Source organism: Hemitrygon akajei, chromosome 20 (genome assembly GCF_048418815.1).
Source record: "Hemitrygon akajei chromosome 20, sHemAka1.3, whole genome shotgun sequence".
Lineage (NCBI taxonomy): Eukaryota > Metazoa > Chordata > Chondrichthyes > Myliobatiformes > Dasyatidae > Hemitrygon > Hemitrygon akajei.
The window spans coordinates 62,954,347-62,976,992 of NC_133143.1; the positions used below are offsets into that span (position 1 = coordinate 62,954,347).

The 22,646-nt window shown below is 38.2% G+C and overlaps 1 protein-coding gene across 1 annotated transcript in view; it reads left to right on the forward strand.

The window, feature by feature from the left end:
- Positions 1 to 22,646, forward strand: part of tax1bp1b (Tax1 (human T-cell leukemia virus type I) binding protein 1b) — a 111,387-nt gene that overhangs the window by 56,329 nt on the left and 32,412 nt on the right. Inside the window, exons 9-11 of the mRNA XM_073024466.1 lie at positions 6,605 to 6,850; positions 7,672 to 7,827; positions 9,444 to 9,555. Of these exons, the coding sequence (XP_072880567.1) occupies positions 6,605 to 6,850; positions 7,672 to 7,827; positions 9,444 to 9,555 (514 nt within the window). The remainder of the gene's footprint in view (positions 1 to 6,604; positions 6,851 to 7,671; positions 7,828 to 9,443; positions 9,556 to 22,646) is intronic.

The window sequence follows — 22,646 nt, forward strand, 5'->3', positions numbered from 1 at the left end:
CAGCTGTATTTCTGATATTAAATTTCACTTGGCAAAATATTTTCCAGAAGAGCAGCCCTTTTGTAAATTGAGAAGGAAATGTACTTTCCACTAGATAACGTTTTAAATCTTGTTAAAGCAAGAAGCTTTGAAAGTCTTAAAGTTCAGGGTAGAATTTACATAATGTCTTAGAAGAACTTGAGGGCAAATGTCCATTCTGCCTTGCACTTGTTAAAGTAGAGAATGGATGAGGGGCTATTTTGAGGTAAATGGCAAGAAAGCAGCACAAAATAATCTCGAAAGGGGAAGAAAAAAGAAGAATTGAACTAAGAGTATATTTCAGACTTCCAGTCTTCAGAGTGCTGTCAGAAAAGCCCCAGCATAGGTCAGCCAGCAAGATCAGCATCTACGTATTCATGTGGGAGGCATTTGGAAATGAGAATAGTAATGAGAATGTGAGTTGCAAAGATGCACAGAGAAGGGAAGAAAGCTCAAAGGAAATACATGAGTTTCATCTTAAGCTAAAATTCGAACACTCAGTGGATCAGAATGTTTTGGGAATTGCTGAAGTTCGCCACCACACTGCCCTCATTTTATCCCCATCAGGATATTAAAGACTCCCACATGAATATGAAGATGCTGAATTTGCAAGTTGATCAACGCTAGGGCTTTCATGACAGCAGTCTAATGTTGGACTCCTCATGCAGTCTGAAAGTGAAATACGAGTTGCCTGCATTTCCTCCGTTAATCTACCCACTGAACCTGTGCCAGGTTTAACCTGGAGCAGGAGAAATGATTTCCATTCACTGCTGTGGAGAGAAGTGACTGCAGTCGATAGCAGTATTTTTGCTTTGTATTAATTAAGCTTAAGTTCAAGTTTATTGTCATCTGACTCTTTTTGTGTGTGTGTGTGTGTTCATTCCCACAAATAAATTAATGAAATATATTTCACAACATGTGAACTGCGCAACACAGGTAAACAGTACAGTAAACAGTTCACTGTCCTAGGGACAAGATCTCAGTGGTAGTAGGGTATTCATTAGTCTCACAGACTGAGAAGAAGCTGTTACCCAGTATGGCAGTCATAGCCCTGATGCCTCTGTACCTGCTTCCTGATGGTAGCGGGTCAAAACGTTTGTGAGATCCTTAACAATGCTTCAGATCCTTCATATACAATGCTAACGGTAAGTGTCACAAGTATGCGGGAAGTCTTGGTGGATTTTACTGTCTTCTGTAAGGTTTTGCGGTCTGATGCCTTTCAGCTTCCAACCACACACAGTGATGCAGCCAGATAGAACACTCTTGAAGGTGCTCCTGTAGGAAGTTGTAGAAATTAACATAAAACATTACAGCACAGTTCAGGCTCTTCAGCCCATGATGTTGTGCCAATCATTTATCGTACTTTTAAGATCAATTTAACCCTTCGCTCATACATAGCCCTGCATTTTTCTGTCATACATGTGCCTAACCAAGAGTTTCTTAAATGCCCCTCTGATAACACTCCTGGCAGGGCATTCCACGTATTAATCTGCATTTTAAAAAAAAAATTCTTCTTGGCTAGTTTTTATTTTAATTTTGCATTTATGTTTATAAAGTTAATAATCTGCATAGATTTTAAAATATTTTTTTCAAAGTTCTTGAATGTTTGTGAATATTGGCACATTCAGAAGCACTGAATATTTTTGCTATGTTTGACAATCCTTTTGGCAGTGGATTTCAGCTAGCTGCCAGCTCTTTCTCAGCTGTTTCATGTTTAGTTCTTGTTCTGGCCTGTTCATGTGTATGACATTCTGTCATATGAGGCTTTGCTACTGAGGACTTTAGCAGGTGTGGAAAAGTTGCCTTGTTTCTGGCAACAATTCAGGCCCAAAGTAAATGCTACAACATAGTAATAAAGAAATTAAATATCAAAATAATACTTGTCCTCTTTTGCTACATTTATAACCACACTTAATTTGATTCATATATATTTGGTAAGGAAGGTGGGCTTCCTTTCCTTAGAAAAATTGTACCCTTTATTCTTGAGCAGTAGCAAGTGTCTTTTTCAGAATCTCATTGCTAAAATGCTTTTGATTTGTTTGGTGATTTTTGTCTCTGCACAGTTTTTCGCTCAAAATCTTGCACCTCTCAAAGCTCCAAAAATTCCAAAGGCTTGTTAATACTTTTTTAGAAATGTGCAAAGAAATTTCTTTCCTTCTCTTGTACCAGCTGGTAGTGAATATCTGGAATTCTCTGCCCTGAGGGTGTTGGAGGCCAGATCATTGGATATATTTAAGGTGGAGATAAACAAATATTTAACCGATTGAGGAATGAAGGATATGGGAAACCGGTGCAGAAGAGTTGTTGAGGCTGAGGGGCTTGAGGGCCCTAGTGACTCAAGCTTGTTCCTTTTCATTTTCATTTTGAAAAGTACTTTACTGTGGCACTGTTATATTTGGAGGATATTTTGTTGTCATCATGGGATTTGAAAATGCTCTAACTCTCAAGTGTCTTTGTTAATTTAGCCCCCAAGCCAGCATGGGCACCATGCCACACCACCTGTGGCATCTCCCCTCCTGGACAGCTGCAACATGCAAACCTGTGGCATGAGGCCTAGTCCTCAGAACAACCCAGGCCACGCAACTCCCTTACCATTGTTCTCACCAATAAATCAGTGAACTGTACATCGTTATTATTTAACAAAGGAGAGACTGTCTAAAATGTTTTCTAATGTTGATAGTCAGTGTGACAGATGTAAAACTGAGACAGCTACATTGACACATATGTTTTGGTCATATTCTGTACTGAAACATATTTGGAAGTCTATTTTCTCTACAATTTCTAAAGTTTTAAAAATTAATTTACAACCTAATAAATTGACAGTTTTAATAAAAACACAAAATGCTGGCAGAACTCAGCAGGCCAGACAGCATCTATGGGAGGAGGTAGCGATGATGTTTCGGGCTGAAACCCTTCATCAGGAGTGAAGTAACATGGGATGGTGGAGAGGCGATAAGAAGTGGGGGGAGGGATGAAGTAGAGAGCTGGGAAGTGATAGGCTGGAGGGAAATGAGCTAGGGGGAAGGTGGAGAATTATGGAAAATAAAAGAGAAAGAAAGGTAGGGCTGGGGGGAGATTATAGTGAGGGGGGAAAAAAGAGAGAGAAAGAGAACCAGACTAAAATAATAGATAGGGATGGGGGAAGGGGGGGGCAGGGGTATCAACGGAGGTCTGTGAGTTGGATGTTCATGCCAGCAGGCAGGAGGCTACCTAGGCATGGATAAGGTATTTGGTATAGCCCCTCAATATATTCATGGTATTCCTCCATCAGACCAACATGTAATTGCATTTATTACATTATTGGCCAAAAGGGCTATTTTGTTGAAATGGAAAGATGTTTCTGCTCCTACTTTGATACAATGGTTCTCTCAGGTGATGTTATGTCTTAGTTTGGAAAAAATCAGAAGTTGAACTTTCGATCCTCGATTTGATTTTGAGAAAAGGTGGGGTTCATTTGCCCGTTACTATCATTTGATTTGAGTTAATTAATATGGTTTCCTTCCAATTTCTCTTTAAGTGGATTTGAGTTGACGGATTGATATTTTTTTCTATGGAAGCTTGTATGATGTATAGCTTCAGGGTTGTGCTCCCAATGGGTTTTTTTTTTGCTTGTTTGTTTCAGTTAGTAGGGTTTTTTTTTAGTTAGGGTTTTTTTTTCCCTCCTCTTCTTTCAAAAAATATTCTTAATACTTTATTTTCTCTTATTATTGATATTTTGCTTAGCTGTTATTTGCTAAATTAATTCTTTATTAAGACTTTGACTTAGTGTATTTTTTTGTTAATCTTCAATAATAATTAATAAAAAGATTTTAAAAATGAAAATGAATTGCACTTGCAGTATTTTGCAATGCCAATGTCCAGGACAATCACTGTGTTAAACTGTACAGCACCTTTTTGCAACAACTCCAACACCTTTCTGTAGCAGGCAGCAACTCATTGATGGGGTAGACATGAAGTTCTTAATGTCCAGAATTGTCTTGCCATTGTGAAAAAGACAAAAATACCTTTTGGCTGGTCCTGTAGAGGCTGCTGCGTCTGAACACGCCACCATTTTCCTGGAACAACGAGAAGTTAGGAACTACGAAGGTATCGACAAACATCTTGAATGTTAGGGTGAAAATGAAGACGGATACAATTATTGCAAACATTGTGTGAAATCAGTCCATTATCTACACAGGGACCAATTTTGTTTGTTTGCAGTTAATCAAAAGAACACAACAGTGCACACTGGATGAAACTAGTACACAATTTTATAGTATCATAGTAGTATTGGTAGTGTTCTAATTTATTCTGCATTTCATTTAAATACGTAAGAACTCAAGAAATGCAGCCACGATCTACGCAAAATCATCAAGGCAGCGAAATGACAATACAGAGACAAGACACGACTCGCCACCTACAACACATGCAGCTTATGGCATGGTCTGCACACCATCTCCCAGATTGTTATTTTTTTTTAACGTTTTGGTTCGACGTTGCCAACACTGAGCCCCCAAGGAGAGCAGCCGAAGTGACCTGCACTTTGGTCTTCTCTGAGGCTGAAGTACACAGTTATTTCCAACAAGTGGACAATCGTAAAGCTGTGGGACCGGACGGCATCCCAGATGGGTACTCGGGATGTGCGCGGCACAACTGGCAGGTGTGTTTACCATCATTTTAAATCTCTCCCTCTCTGTGTAGAGTGCCCTCCTACTTCAAAACATCCACCATTGTTCCCGTACCTTAAAAAGACCAAGGTGGTAACATGTCTGAACAACTGGCGTCCTGTCGTATTCACTTCAATAATAAGCAGATGCTTTAAGAGACTGATCAAGGACTACATCCACAGTGTGCTACCACTCACACTAGACCCCCTATAATTCGCCTATTGATACGACCAATCGGCAGATGATGCAATAGCCACAGCTTTATGCATAGTCCTTAAACACTTGGAGAAGTGGGATGCTTGTGAGAATGCTGTTCTTGGACTACAGTTCAGCATTCAACTCCATAATTCTCCTCCAGGCTTGACAAGAAGCTCAGAAACCTTGGCCTTCACCCTGCCTTGTGCAACCAGATCCTAGACTAACTGTCAGATCGCCGGCAGGGAGTAAGAGTGGGCTCCCTCACCTCTGCCCCTCTGACCTCAACACAGGAGCCTCCAGGGCTGTCCTAAGCCCCCTCCTTTGCTCTCTGTATACCCATGACTGTGTAGCCACCCAGAACTCCAATCTGCTAATTAAATTTGCTGACTGCACTATGTTGATTGGCCTTATCTCAAATAATAACAAGGCAGCTTACAAAGAAGAAGTCATCACTCTGACACAGTGTTGTCAAGAAAACAGCCTCTTCCTCAACTTAAAATAGCTGGTTGTGAGCTACAGGAGAAATGGAGAAGTCTAACCCCTATTGACATCTATGGATCTGGGCTTGAGAGAGTGAACAGCTTTAAGTTCCTCAGTATACACATTACCAAGGATCTCAAGTGGTCTGTACATACCAGCTGTGTGGTGAAAAAAGCACAACAGCGCCTCTTTTACCTCAGATGGTTGAAGAAGTTTGGCATGAGTCCCCAAACCCAAAGGACTTTCCACAGGGTCACAATTGAGAGCATCCTGACTGGCTGCATCACTGCCTGGTATGGGAACTGTACCTCCCTCAATCGCAGGACTCTGCAGAGAATGGTGGAGTCAGCCCAGTGCATCTGTAGATGTGGACTTCCATTATTCAGGACTTTTACAAGAGACAGATGTGTAAGAAGGGCCCAAAGGATCACTGAGGACCCGAGTTACCTCAACCGCAAACTGTTTCAGCTGCTGCCATCCGGGAAACAGTACTACAGCATTAAAGCCAGGACTAACTGTTCCAGGACAGCTTCTTCCACCAGGCCATCAGACTGCTTAATTCTCACTGATAATTTTGTATTTCTATGCTATGTTGACTGTTGTACATACTATTTATTACAAATTACTATAAATTGCACATTCTGATGGAGATGTAATTTTTACTCATGTATATGAAGGATGTAAAAAATAAAGTCAATTCAATTATTATAATTTGTTACTCAGTTAACTGCGTTTTTTGTCTTTGATACCTTTTTAACTATTTCCAGGAAACTTAAGCTAATTGGGGCCACTGCTTAATTGAGCCAAAATGTACTGTTCCTGATGTGTCGCAGTTAACTGGAATCGATTCCAGTTAATTGGAACACATTGTGACCAATATATATCATCAGGACTTCATCAGGAACATCATCAGGAGTTTCGGGTTTCGGCCCGAAACGTCGTCACTACCTGCTCCCATAGATGCTGTCTGGCCTGCTGAGTTCTGCCAGCATTTTGTGTTTTTATTTATTTCCAGCATCTGCAGATTCACTCGTGTGCCTTTAAATAAATATAAATATGTGTATATATGTATCTTAGTATTTATTTTACTTATACTGTAGTAAGGTAGTATTCATGGGTTCATGGTCCATTCAGAAATCTCAAGGCAGATTATTGTTGCTCCTATCTTATAATTTTTTAGACAGGCATTTTAATTGTTTATTATGCACCAGGAGTTCATGTATGCTTTTTATTTCTATACTATATTTTCCTATGGCTTTTAGGATGAAGTTTCTGTTCTTCGCGAATGTCTACGAAAAGCTGAGGAGCATGTGCAAGCGAGTGAGCAAAAAGTCATCCTAATGGCTAAGGAACTTGCTGATACTTCCAATGCTCGTGACAAAACTATGGGTGACTTGCATAGCGCACGAATAAAAATTGATCAACTAAAACAGGAACTCGCTGATACTGAGAATAAATGTAAAGCAGAAATACAAATGCTAAGAACTGCTTTGTCAAAAAAAGAGAAGGTATACCAGTATTTCTCTCCTGGTTATGTTGGAAATCCTTCAGTTTGAAAAACTTATTCCTCTCACTTTTTTCCCTTTCTTCTTTCTCACTCTTTTCTTGCCTTTCTCTCCACTCCTCTCTTATACGCACCCTTTCTTCTGCGCCCACCCATCCATTCACACCATTTAAATTTCCTATCATTCACACCTCATCTGTTCCTCTACATTCTCTCTTCCTCTACCTTACTTTCAAATTTCCTCCTGTATTTTTCCTGCCCTTGCAATTCCCCCTTTCTCATCCTTGACCTTTTCTTATTCTTAACTCCTGTCTTTAACTCTCATCACCCTGCTCTCTGTTCTCTTATCCACTCTCTTGCTCAGCCCCCACTCTACTAGTCCCACTCTTCTTCCTTCTACTCTCTCATCTATCCTTTTGCCTTCCCTTTCACTCTTTGATCTAGGTGCTCATTTATCCATCCCTTTGCCCTGTGCCCTCCCACATTGCTGTGGTCTTCATGTTTCCCTTCACTCCTCTGTATTTTCCTCCCATCTCCCTCCTTTCATTCCCTTACCATACTGCCCGTGTCCCCTCTTTTCTCCTTTTTCTGCCACACCTCTTTTCTCCCTTTTTCATCATACTCTTTCTTTCCTCTTCAGTTAATCTGCTTTCTTCTCCTGCCTCCTTTTTATAAGCAAAGGCTTGGGGATTGTTGCCTAAGGTACTATGTCCAACAGGGTACTGTGATTCATCATAAGAATAAAAGCATTTTTGTGAACATCATTCTGCTTGAGACCAGATGATAAAATGTAAAGTGACTGACTGTTATGAAATTCACAACTAGGGTTTTTCAGTGGCTGGCAGCACCGTGGAACAAGAATTGCATAAAGAGGTTGAAGATTTAAAACTTAGGCTTCAAATGGCTGCAGAACATTACAAAGAAAAATACAAGGACTGTCAAAAACTGCAGAAGCAAGTTATCAAACTCACAGAACAGTTGGTGAGTTGAATATCTTGTTTTTTTCTCATTCGGTAATATAAAAGATTTAAAATAAAATAAAACTAAACATCCAGATTTAATTCCTTCAATTGATTAGTTTACTTAATTTTTACTATATCAGGTTCCATGTTTCCTTAAAATGCTGAGTACTGAAAAGTTTATGAATAATAGTGTAGAAGTTATTGTAGTAGCCCTTAGCTTAATGTCCTAGGCCTAGAAACTGGAGTTTATCTTCTGGTTTGGTAGAATGTATGGAGACAGGAGATGACAGATGCTGTAATCCAGAGCAAGAACCAATCTATTGGAAGAATTCAGTGGGTCAAGCAATATCTTTGGTGGGGTGGGGTGGTGGAGAGGGGAATTATCCTTCCTTTGAAATTGCTTGCCCATTTTAGCCCAGTTGCAGGTTTTGACCTGAACTGTCAGTGATGCTGGTTGACCTACTGAATTCACCGAGCAGATTTATTGTTGCCAATACATGTGGCCTGTGCCATCTTTATTTCTCTGTCATCCAAGATTCTTTCCACATTATCCTGTAATTATTCATTTGAATCACCTGCTGTAGTTGGTATCAATAAGAATTTTCAATAAGCAACTCATCTAACTTGATGTGAAAACATAATGATTCGTGAGTACATAAAATGTAGGAGCAGAATTAGGCCATTCGGCCTATCATGTCTGCTCCACCATTTGATCATGGCTAATTTATTTTCCTTCCCAACCCCATTCTCCTGCCTTCTCCCCATAATTTTAATCAAGAAGCTGACAACCTCCATTTTAAATATACCCAGTGACTTGGCCTTCGTAGCTGTCTGTGGCAATGAATTCCACAGATTCACCACCCTCTCGCTAAAGAATTTCCTCCTCATCTCTGTTCTCAAGGGACACCCCTCTATTCTGAAGCTGTGCCCTCTGATCATAGACTCTCCCACTGTCAGTGCAAGTGGGCAACCCTACCCTGTATAAGGAAACCCTTGTAAATGCTGAGTTATGAGTACTGGTTACATCACAGCTTGGTATGAAGGCTTCAATGCAGAGGACTGCAAGGGGCTGCAGAGATTTGTAGACTTCTCTAACACCATCAAAGGCTCAACTCTCATTCCTTCTACTCCACCCTCCCCCACCAAAATCAAGGACATCTTTAAGAGGTGGTGCCTCAAAGACAGCGTCCAGCATTGTTATCATCAGAGAGAATATGCAGAAGCGTGAAGACCTGCACTCAAATGATTCAGGAACAACTTCTTCCCCTCTGTCTTCAGATTTCTGAACAGTTCATGAACACCACCTTGCTATTCCTTTCGTTTTTGCACTATTTTGTTTATTCTGTAATTTATGTCTTTGCTCTGTACTGCTGCTTCAAAACAACAAGCTTCTCATAATATAAGACAGTGATAATAAATCCTGATTTTGACACTGCATTTCTGCTATGGGAAGTTCATCCTTTTAACTAAAAAGATCAAAACTGTGCACAGTACGTTATGTGGAATCCTACTATGATACAATCAGAGGGAAGTTGGCAGAGCAGTGCTCACAGAAGCAAATTATGTCATTGCTTTTGTAGGAAAGGATGTTAATTGCTTAAAGAGGTCAATCTAATCATGTCATTACATTAATAGGAAGAGAAGAAAAGTGGAACATCCTCTAACAAGCAGAAGCTAACTGATAATGAAACAAATACTGAATCACCTCCAGTATCAGCAGCAGATTTTATTCAGGACAACTCTCCAGGTATGCATAATTGGTTAGCCTCCATCTAACCAATGAGCCCCCATTTTTTTGCATCTGTATTTACTAAGGAAACTGGCATGGAGTTAATGGAAATAAGGCAAACATGTAGTGAGGTGATGGAACCTATACAGATTGAAGAGGAGGAGGTGCTTGCTATCTTGAGGCAGATCAGAGTAGATAAATCCCCAGGACCTGACAAGGTGTTCCCTCGGACCTTGAAGGAGACTAATGTTGAAATTGCAGGAGCCCTGGCAGATATATTTAAAATGTCGGTGTCTACGGGTGAGGTGCCGGAGGATTGGAGGATAGCTCATGTTGTTCCGTTGTTTAAAAAAGGCTCTAAAAGTAATCCGGGAAATTATAGGCCGGTAAGTTTGACGTCGGTAGTAGGTAAATTATTGGAAGGAGTACTAAGAGATAGAATCTACAAGTATTTAGATAGACAGGGACTTACTGGGGAGAGTCAGCACGGCTTTGTGCGTGGTAGGTCATGCTTAACAAGTCTATTGGAGTTTTTCGAGGAGGTTACAAGGAAAGTGGATGAAGGGAAGGCAGTGGATGTTGTCTACATGGACTTCAGTAAGGCCTTTGACAAGGTCCTGAATGGGAGGGGTTAGTTAGGAAGATTCAGTCACTAGGTATACATGATGAGGTAGTAAATTGGATTAGACATTGGCTTAATGGGAGAAGTCAGAGAGTGGTAGTGGAGGATTGCTTCTCTGAGTGGAGGCCTATGACTAGTGGTGTGCCACGGGGATCAGTGTTGGGTCCATTGTTAATTGTCATCTATAGCAATGATCTGGATGATAATGTGGTAAATTGGATCAGCAAATTTGCTGATGATACAAAGATTGAAGGTGCAGTGGACAGTGAGGAAGGTTTTCAAAGCTTGCAGAGGGATTTGGACCAGGTGGAAAAATGGGCTGACAAATGGTAGATGGTGTTTAATACAGACAGGTGTGAGGTATTGCACTTTGGAAGGAAAAACCAAGGTACAACGTACAAGGTAAATGGTAGGGCACTGAGGAGTGCAGTGGAACAGAGGGATCTGGGAATATAGATACAAAATTCCCTCAAAGTGGCGTCACAGGTAGATAGGGTAGTAAAGAGAGCTTTTGGTACTTTGGCCTTTATAAATCAAAGTGTTGAGTATAAGAGTTGGAATGTTATGGTGAGGTTGTATAAGGCATGGTGAGGCCGAATTTGGAGTATTGTGTGCAGTTTTGGTCACCGAATTGCAGGAAGGATATTAATAAGGCTGAAAGAGTGCAGAGAAGGTTTACAAGGATGATGCCGGGACTTGAGAAACTGAGTTACAGAGAAAGGTTGGATAGGTTAGGACTTTATTCCCTGGAGTGTAGAAGAATGAGGGGAGATTTGATAGAGGTATATAAAATTATGATGATTATAGATAGAATGAATGCAAGCAGGCTTTTTCCACTGAGGCTAGGGGAGGTAAAAAACCAGAGGACATGGGTTAAGGGTGAAGGGAGAAAAGTTTAAAGGGAACATTGAGAGGGCTTTACACAGAGAGTGGTGGGAGTATGGAATGAGCTGCCAGATGAAGTGGTAAATGTGGGCTCACTTTTAACATTTAAGAAAAACTTGGACAGATACATGGATGAGAGGTGTATGGAGGGATATGGTCCAGGTGCAGGTCAGTGGGACTAGGCAGAAAAATGGTTTGGCACAGCCAAGAAGGGCCAAAAGGCCTGTTTCTGTGCTGTAATGTTCTATGGTTCTAAAATGTTAAAACAACAGTTTTAGGTCACTTGCAATACTTCTAAACAAGTTTTATCTGCATGGATTTCTGTCCATGTATAATGCACGTTATACATTTTATCTTAGGCCCTGAAAGCTTTTACATCTTCTCATCATTTAGTCATTGCACGAATAGATTTGCTCTTTTATGGTGAATAAGACCACAAAATACTGGTATTATTGCTTGAATTTTCTCTAGTAATGATGGAAGAAGTAGTGTTATCTACCATCAATCCATAAAATTAACAGCAGCCCCAGGATTTTCACAGCATGCCCAACTTAATGTGGAAATTCCACAGTTCCTCCAGCATTATTGAGCTGAAATCACTTGAACTTAAAAGGAATTTAAATGTGGTGACAGACTAGCCCACTGAAAAATACTGTGAAAATCTATAGTGAGTTTTTAATGGCAAGCCAAGATATAATTATTGCTTAGTAAACAGCCTGGTCTAATTTTATAAATCTGTAACATCATTACAATTTTTTTTAAAAATTCTAAAATCATTATGATACTTCAGCTGATTTAATCATATAATCATGTTCTAATCAATCAGTTTGTTTTGGACCAAAAGCATATTACCCAGCACACTTTTCAGGAAGTGCTTGCTGTAGATGTTTTTACATTCACCTATAAGACTCTCTCAGTGAATTATAGGTCATAGTGCACAGCATCTCTGAAGTAAACACAGACTTTGACATATTAATCATTATCAAGCAGACAGTTGTCATGTCACAGTGTATAAAGTTCCTATTCAAAATCTACGTCAATAAAAAAAACTTCTGCACAAAGTGGATCATTTCTTCTATTGCAGGTCAATTATACCAACCCACTTAGCTCAGATAGAAACCTTCATGTGAGACTTTCCAAAGTCTGTCAGGTTTGTTAAATTTAGATTGTGCATCTGAAACAATAAACAGTTTAAACTGAAATATCCATCCATCAGTCTTGTATCTTACATACCTCAAACTGGATCATGTGCTCCAACAGAGCAGAGTTTGAAAAGAATTCACTGCAGATGCTGGTAACCAGGAATCAGCATTAACATAGAGTATTTCCATCATTGATGCTTCGGTATCCTTGGATCTGCGTTACATTAAAGTATCACTGACAATGAAATCCTTGAGAGATTTCTCCAACAGTGTGTGCAGACAGAAGACCCTCAAATGATTGCTTCTGTGATTCAGAGAAGTTTGTACATGGAAGGGATATGGAGGGCTGTGGTCCCAGAGCAGGTCGATCGGAGTAGGCAGTTTAAATGGCTCTGACATAGACTAGATGAGCAATTTCTGTGCCATACTTCTCCATGCCAGGGAATTCACTGTTCTAGGGAGGTAATGTGAGGGGGACCTTGCCTACAAGAAGTTAATTTGGGTACAGGTATCAGTGTCATCAGAGAGTCCCGTTGGGGCTCATAAGTGAGCCAGGATGCAGAGTGTATTTACAGCTATAATAGCAAGTTAGCATGCATGCGTTATGAAAATATTTGATGCTCTGCTATGTACTATTGACTTATTGATTCTTTTGCACCTCCTTCTGACTGTCAGGGCAATGAATGGCTTAACTATCGTATAATGTTTAAAGAGTTAATTAAATATTACTTATTTCTGTGACTGTAAAAATTCATTAATAGGATTAGCTGTCAGCCAGTTAATCCCTTTGAAGTGATACCAAACAGCGGCAGCATTGGAAAAGGAGAAATACTTGACAGAGATCATGGAATCTTTGTTGGAAACATTTTCCATGGTTAGCAGGAGGTGCTGTTGATTCAGTAAAGATAAAGATAAAAGATTAGCTTTATTTGGCATATGTACATCAAAACATTGAAACACACAGTGAAATACATCATTTTTATGTCAATGACCAATAAATCCAAGGATGTATTTAGGGCAAACCACAAGTGTTGCCATGCTTCTGGCTTCAATATAGCATGCCCACAACTTACAAACACTAAACCGTACATCTTTGGAATATGAAAGGAAACCAGAACACTTAGAAGAAACTCATATGGTCACAGGGAGAATGTACAAACTCTTAACAGAGAGCAGCAAGCCCAAAGTGATAAGTCATGGAATATTGAGCTGAGGTCAGCAGGAGACGCTCATGGAGTGAGTACTGTTTCAGATTCGCTCCATAACCTTTACTTTTTTTAACCTATGATCACCCTTATTTAACTTAATTTTACCTACACCAAAAGATTCTTGCTACTTTCTTGGACTTATCTTTAAGAGTTTATTGTGAATTTTTGAAGAAATGAATACAGAAATGGCTCTTAGATCTAAAGGGCGAGAACCTGGGAAGGATCCTAATGGCAACGGGAAGAATAAAGCAGACCGATCCTAAGCGTACTGAATTGACTTATGAAATGTTATTGGAGGTTTTAAATCAAAAATTTGAAGAACAACAACAAATTTTTAAACAAGATATAAAGGCTTTTCAAGATTATATGGATAAGACGGATTCAGTAGCTAACCAGCAGCAACTTCTAATCGCAACTCTGCAAGAGGATGCTCGGAAGCGAGACTTGATAATTGAAAAACTGCAGCAGAACTTACTTTCGACGATTAAACAGGTGGAAACACTTAAAGCCAAGAGTGTCGACTTTGAGAATCGGTCCAGAAGACAGAACCTACGCATACTTGGTCTCCCGGAAGGTATTGAACAAGGGGACCCCACGAAGTACTTTGCTCAACTTTTAAAGGATGCATTCCCTTCTGTATTCCCAGACAGTCCTCCGTTACTCGATCACGCTCACAGAATTATATGTCGATCATTGAGTGCTTCAGCTAAACCACCGGTTGTAATTGTCGGATTTCATTATGTGCATGTTAAAGAGCAACTTATTCGTGTGGCTCGGCGTGTAGGGATGGTCAAATTTCAAGATCACCATTTTCGATTAGTAGAAGATTTTAGTCCAGAAGTAATGAAGGCAAGGCTTCTTTTTAAACCTCTGATGTATGAATGTTATGAGAAAAATCTAAAACCTGCGCTCTTATACCCTGCGAAGCTCAGAATCTCGCCTCCGAATGCTCCACGTTGTGTTTTTCTTTCTACATCTGAAGCGAGAAGCTTTCTGAAGGAGAACTTCCCTACTGCTACGGACACTCATCTCTAATAAATGAGTGATTTTGATCGTGCAAGATGGTTTTTATTTCCAAAACCAGATTTTATTTCTGGCTATTGGTGTAGGTTTACTCTATATTTTATACTCTAGTTAAAGTTTTTTTTTCGACATACTAATCTTTTTATTTTACTTACTTCAACCACTGTACTTTATCTTTGGTTATTATTATTAATCCTTCGAAGGTGAATTGTTTTTTACTAAGATGGCGGTTTTTTCTCTAAAATATTTTTGGCTTTTTTTTTATTTCGCTTTTTTTTCTCTCTCGTCTTCTTCCTATAATGCATCTCTTATCACAGTTTAAATTTTTTTGGTTTGTTTGGGTTTTAACCCGATTTATAAGTTACTAGTGATTATATTCTTTTTGTTTTTTTTACTACCAATTATATTAAGAAGTTTGGTTTTAGTATAGTGATTATAATTTCTTTAGAGTTTGGGTGGATTTTTTTTTATCCTTTATATATGGAGTTGTCTTCTGCTGATATGGGGGTAGATTTAGTTTCATCTTTCCCTTTTCCCAGCCTATCCTTGGCTGAGGTGGTCTTTTTTTTCCCTCTTGGGTTGGGGGTGGGAGGTCTTTTTCTAAATCTTATGTTTCTTATATCAGTTTTTTTCAGTTTTTTCATTTGGGCTGATTTTGAACTACAAAAATGTCCGTGATGTCGTCACTTCCGGGTCCACTCCTTATTTTTGTTCCTCTTCCGGGTGCATGAGTTCATAATTTGGTTAACCCTTTATTTACCAAAGAGTTGATTTCAGAAATATGGCTCAGACCATTAATTTTGTCTCTTGGAATACTAATGGCTTAAATCATCCGATTAAACGGAAAAAGATTTTCAAAGTATTCCAAAGACTTAATGCTCATATTATTTTTGTACAAGAAACTCATGTGAGGAAAGAGGACAATTATGGCTTTTTTAGGTTTTGGAGGGGTCAACAGTATCATTCGAATTCGAATGCCAAAGTAAAAGGAGTTTCAATTTTTATTGACTCCTCTATTGCATTTGTCCAACATGATATCTTTTCGGATCCGAATGGTAGATTTTTGTTAATTACTGGCTTACTTTTTAACAAAAAGGTTGCTATGGTTAATGTTTATGCTCCAAATGTGGATTGTCCTGATTTTTTTAAGTCCTTATTTACTTCTCTACCTAATCTAAATGAATATAAGTTAATAATGGGTGGTGACTTTAATTGTTGTTTAAATCCTTTGATGGACAAATCTATATCTACTCAGACTTTACCCAATAAGTCGGCCACTTGTATTAACACTTTTTTGTCTGATAATGGAATTTTTGATATTTGGAGATTTCGGCATTCTAAGGATAAAGAGTTTTCTTTTTTCTCACATGTTTATCATTCCTACTTGAGAATTGATTATTTTTTTGTTGACTCTTGTTTTATTCCATCGGTAATTGGTTGTAATTATGATATTATAGCCATCTCTGACCATGCTCCATTAAAACTTTCTATTAAATTTACGGATACAGCTTCTAATGCTAGACAATGGTGATTTGATTCTACCTTACTGCAAGATCCGGATTTTATTAAATTTATGATCGATTCCTTCTTTTCAACTAATTCCATGGATGATATTTCTTGCGGAACACTTTGGGACACTTTTAAAGCATATATGCGTGGACAGATTATCTCTTACTCTGTTGGTCTGAGAAAACACATTAAGAAGGAAACTCTTTTATTGGTTGATAAAATTAAAGAGATTGACAAGAAATATTCGATCACTCCTAGTAAGGAGCTTTACAAACAAAGGGTTGAACTTCAAACGGAACATAGTTTATTACTTACATCTTCGATTGAAAATCAATTAATGAAAACCAGATCTGATTTTTATATACATAGTGATAAATCGGGTAAACTGTTAGCTAGTCAATTGAAGAATGCTTTGGTTAAACGTCAAATTACTAAGCTCCGTCAGCAGAATGGGGATTTGACAGTTAACCATGATGAGATAAATAAATCATTTCAAGATTTTTATACCTCCCTGTATCATTCTGAATTCCCTCATGATTGTAATACCATGTGTGATTTTCTTGGGAAATTGAATTTTCCAAAATTATCAGATGATCTTTTAATATTAGAAACTCCTATTACGGATGCAGAAATTAAAGGGGTTATTTCCTCCATGAATTCTGGGAAAGCACCAGGTCCAGATGGGTATACAGTAGAATTTTTAAAATGTTTTTCCACTACTCTTTCTCCTTGGTTATGCAGGGTTTTTGAACAAGCAATTAGATTGGGCAATTTGCCACAATTTTTTTATAGAGCTTCCATTTCTTTAATATTGAAGAAAAATAAAGACCCTACTGACTGCGCATCCTATAGACCCATATCTTTATTGAATGTAAATTCCAAGATCTTTTCCAAGTTACTGACATCCAGGTTGGAGAAGGTATTACCCCAAATTATTTCGGAAGATCAAACCGGTTTTATTAAAAATCGCTATTCTTTTTTCAATGTTAGGAGATTATTGAATATTGTTTATACTCCTTCACATAGCACTTCAGAATGTGTTATTTCATTAGATGCAGAGAAAGCATTTGATAGAGTTGAATGGCCATACTTATTTAATGTGCTGGAGAAGTTTAATTTTAGTCCGACATTCATTTCCTGGATTAAACTGATATATCATACTCCAGTAGCCTCGGTGCTTACTAACAATCAAAGATCTCCCTTTTTTCGTTTATTTCGGGGCACTAGACAAGGCTGTCCTCTTAGTCCATTATTATTTGATATTGCTTTAGAACCTTTGGCAATTGCTATCAGAGAATCACAGAATATTTTTGGCATTAATCGTGGGACAGATATACATAAGTTATCATTATATGCAGATGATTTATTATTATTTATTTCTGATCCTGAGAAATCCATTCCTGCAGTTTTATCATTGTTGGCTCAATTTAGTGATTTTTCCGGGTATAAATTAAATCTTAATAAGAGTGAATTGTTTCCTTTAAATAGACAGGTTGCAATTTATGGAAATTTACCTTTTAAATTAGTTAATGACTCTTTTACTTAGGGATTAAAATCACAAAAAACTATAAAGACTTATTTAAGGTTAATTTTTTACCCTTAATCGATCAGATTAAATGTTTGTTTACTAAGTGGTCACCACTATCTTTATCTCTGATAGGTCGGATTAATGCTATTAAGATAGTTATTTTACCCAAGTTTTTATATATATATATATATATATATTTCAAGCAGTACCAATTTTTATTCCAAAATCTTTTTTTGTTAATGTTGATTCAAAAATTTCCTCATATATATGGCAGAATAAAAATCCTAGATTAGGTAAAATATATTTACAGAAGGCAAGGAAGGAAGGTGGATTGGCATTGCCTAATTTCAGATTTTATTATTGGGCAGTTAATATCCGATATTTGATATGTTGGTTAAAGGATTGGGATATATCTTTTAGCCCTCATTGGGTGAACCTGGAAATTAAATCTGTACAAGGATTTGCATTGGGTTCTATTTTAGGGACTTCTCTTCCCTTTGCTCTTTCTAAATTGCCGAAACGAATTGACAACCCGATAGTTAAACATACTTTACGTATATGGTTTCAATTTCAGAAATTTTTTGGGTTGACTCAGTTTGTTTTAAATATTCCTATTGTATCCAATTGCTTTTTTTATCCTTCTATTATAGACCAAGCTTATTTAGCTTGGAAGACTAAAGGATTACTACGATTTTCCGATTTATTTTTGGATAATTGTTTTATGTCTTTTGAGCAATTATCTAATAAATATAATTTGCCTAGATTTCATTTTTTTTAGATATTTACAGATTAGGAATTTCTTAAATACTGTACTTCCTATTTTTCCAAATTTTGTGTCTTCAGGTATTTTGGAGAATTTGTTTGAATTAAACCCTTTTCAGAAAGGGCTAATATCAAAACTTTACAATATAATTATGAAGATACGTTCAGAGCCCTTTTATAAGACTAAAAATTATTGGGAAAGAGAACTTAACGTTACTATCCCTATTGAGAATTGGGATAAAATTCTTCAATTAGTTAATACATCATCTATATGTGCTAAACATTCATTAATACAGTTTAAAGTTGTGCACAGGGCTCATATGTCCAAGGATAAATTGGCTCATTTTTATTCCTATATAAATCCTATTTGTGACAGATGTCATTCTGAGACAGCGTCTTTAACTCATATGTTCTGGTCGTGTCCGCTTTTGAAAAAATATTGGAAAGATATTTTTGATATTATTTCTGCGGTATTGAACATTGATTTACAACCTCATCCTATTACTGCAATTTTTGGTTTACCAATGATGGGCTCACTCCATTTATCCTCTTCCGCTTGTCGAATGATTGCATTTCTTACACTAATGGCTAGAAGATCTATTTTGTTGAATTGGAAAGAAATTAATCCTCCTACTGTATTTCATTGGTTTTCTCAAACTATGTTATGTCTAAATTTAGAAAAAATTAGAAGTGGTGTATTTGATACTTCTATTAAATTTGAAAAGATATGGAGACCATTTATTCAATATTTTCACATGGTGTAATATGACCCTGTTCCAAACCTATTTGATTTTCCAGTTTCGATTTTATACATGTTGAGAGGATCGGAGTTGACGACACTGATGATTTTGTATTTTTGTGAGATATTATAAACAGCCCTTTTTTCTTTTTCCATTTTTTCTTTTTCTCTTTTTTCTTTTTTTTGGTTTTTTTTCCTTATTAGTTATTAGATTATTAGGTTAGTTTTTTTTGCATTTTTCTTTTTTCTGTTTTTTTATTATATATTATGATATTCCTAGGTTTGCCTTGTTTATTTGTATATTGTATCGTCCATGATTTGGGAATACTCATTTATACTATAATCATTGCTTATGTATTCTTTCATGTTCAGTTGAAATGTGTATGTTTGTAATCCCATTATCTATGTATCAATTTTATTTTATTGATATTAATAACAATAATAAAAAGATCAAAAAAGAAAGGAATATTTAGCTATAAAATACATATTTCTCCCAGATGCTTGTTTTAAACATACACTCAGTGGCTACTTTTTTAGTTACCTTCTGTACTGAATAAAGTGGCCTCTGAGTGGATGTTCCTGGCTTTCTGCTGCTGTAGCCCATCTACTTCAAGGTTCAACGTGTTATGCATTTAGAGGTGCTCTTCTTCACACCATTGCATGGTTATTTGATTTACTCGTGCCTTCCTGTCAGCAAGAACCAGTCAAGCCATTCTCCTCTGACCTCTCACATTAATAAGGCATTTTTCACCCACAGGACTGCCACTGATGGATGTTTCTTTGATTTTTCGCACAATTCTTTGTAAACTCTACAGACTGTTGTGCATGAAAATCCCTGGACATTAGCAGTTTCTGAGATACTCAAACCACCCCGTTTGGCACCAGCGATTATTCCATGGTCAAACTCATTTAGATCACCTTTCTTCCCCATTCTGATTTTTGGTGTGAATAACAAGTGAACCTCTTGGCCATGTCTGCATGCTTTTTTATGCATTGAGTTGCTGCCAGATGATTGGCTGTTAACATTCAAAGTGTGTTTATTATTAAAGGATGTATGAATTGTACCATCTTGAGATTGTCTGCTCACAGGCAGCCATAGAGCATGAAACCTGAAAGGATCCAATTTTTAAAAAAAGACCAATCCCCTATATGCAGAGAGAGAGGGAAAACACAAATCATGCATACAATAAGAAGCGAGCAACAACAAGTGTTCTGAACCAAATCCTGAAAGCAGCCTGGAGTAGGCCCAAAGCCTTTGGTATGCAGTTCCCCCAGTCTGTCTGGGCTGGCACCAATTGCCCAAACAGTGGATCATTCCTCTGATCCTCCACAGCGAATCGTTCCGGGCCTCAAACATGCCACCCAGTAGTTCCCTTCAGGCATAGATTTTGCTACTGAAGAAGCCATTCTTGACCTCTCCAAATCGGCATGGCACTTGGAGCAATCCACCTTTGCTGACTTTAACACCCAGTCTTTCCAAAGACACCTGTTTTAACACCCTGTTTGACCTTCATTTAAATTGTCCAAACGGCAGATTGTGTCTCGCATGAGGACCCGTGCTCCTCTGTGGCAAACCGCTCCGCGCCTAGAACATGCCACACAATAATTCACTTTAGGCCTAGATTTTGCTGCCAAAGAAGCCGTTCTCGACCTCTCCAAATTGGCTTGGCGCTTAGAGTGATCTACCCTTGCAGTGGGGTTAATTTGACGGGCATCGGAACTTCACTGCTTTGACTTCTGTCCGAATCGTTCACGCCAAGCAGTACAGCTCCAACTTCATTTGTGTCAATTTTGCAGCACACCAGCATGGCACATCTCTAATTTGTTTTGCCTTCACTCGCCTCTTCATTGTTTGTGGTGATAGTTTACCACAGTTTACTTTTTTAAAAAAAATGTGTTATCAGTATTGTTTTTAATTGAATTTCTTTGCTTTTGGGCTACCAGTAAGCTGTCACAATCCTTTGGTAGCGCCAACATAAACTGGCACTAATTAATTTTTGCATTAATGAACAGGTGTAGAGGGAAGTGCCCACTGAGTGTGTGTGTGTTTTATTTGGTTTAATTTTCTTGGCAGACTGCACAACATAACCTAACTCTGAATGCATATTAGCCTTCCCTGACCACTTCAGGAAGGTTTCAATATGTACTACATTTAATGTCAGAGTAATGTAGACATTATACATCCTGAAATTCTTTTTCTTCACAAACATCCACAAAAACAGTGAAGTGCCCCAAAGAATGAATGACAGTTAAATGTTAGACCCCCAAAGCCCCCCCAACTCCCCTCCAAGCCTAAGCAGCAGCAAAGCAATGACCCCCCCACCAGAAAAAGCATCAGCACCCCCACCAAGCACTCAAGCGTGCAGCAAATCATCAGTAAAGACACAGACTTACAGTGCCCCAAAGACCACTTGTTCACCCAGTATTCGACATGCCACAGGCTCTCTCCCTAATAACAGAAAAAGAGGTGCCCCCTTTCACAGCGAGAGGGGAGACATAACAAAACAACTTGCTGATTTATGGTTGTGTCGCTTTTTCCAAGCTCTATGCCCAAAGAAATTGGGTCTCTGGGCACACAGCCAGCAGTCAGCTTGCTACTTTCGACCTTCCATGTACTCCCACGACAAATCAGGCGGCAGCACCAGCCTTGAATCCGCCCACCTCCAGAGCCACAAAAATCTGGCACCCTGAAGGCACACAGATCTTCCAAGCTGCGTCCTTGGTATATCAAAAGCAGCTGGCTTTGAGGCCCTGAGAGCGGGTCCCATTTCCGCAAAGAGCTGAAGTCAGCATGTAACTCCAGGTCAGGGTCTTCGAAAGAACCTTGAAAGGGGAAAAAAAAAGGATATCAAACATGGCTGTTTCTGAAGATACACCATCCTCCTAAGCTCCTACGATTAAATTTTTTGTCAAGTCATCTGGTTGTGATGACTATCTGATCTAGAGGCTGGCATGCACAAATTGGAACACTGGCACAAGTGCCACAGACCTTCACACTAATCCTTAGCCAAATTCTATAGTACAATGTGGGCTGAGTGGTGGACAGACTCGTCTAGTTCAGCACTGCATTGTGAGAGCCATTGATCAAAGGGCTTATTATGTATTTGTGAATAATTCAAATTGTTGGGAAGTATGATAAACAGAATAACAACATTTTTGTTACCTTGAGAGTTAAAATAATAGAAAACCAAGCCACTTCTGATACATTATAATCTATCTGACTGAAAACCAAGGTAGCCAAGGAAATAATTCTTAATTTATTTGAATAATTCCTGAATTTGGCATTCCAGAGATAATTGTCGGTGTTCAGATTTGTAACTATAGAATTTGCTGAAAGACTTAACCTTACAAAGCCAGTAAAAATGGTTTTAATAGTCAAGAAAAGCAAGAGTAGGCAGAGGGAAACCAAGTCTGCACTTGGCAAAGACACTCCATGATATACATATATAGAAATCATGTAGCAGAATGTCTGTGCATGTTTGTGAATCATTCTAATTAATTGAAGGAGATGATTGTTTATGGATACAAGCTTAAACCCCATCATTACATCTTTGGAGTTTTAAATAAATGATGGGTATAGATAAGGTTGTACAGTTGGTCACTGTCTTTATCCTGAGGTAGGGGGTGTAAAACTAAAGAACATCAGTTTAAGTTGAGAGGGGAAAGATTTAAAAAGCAACTGAAGGGCAGC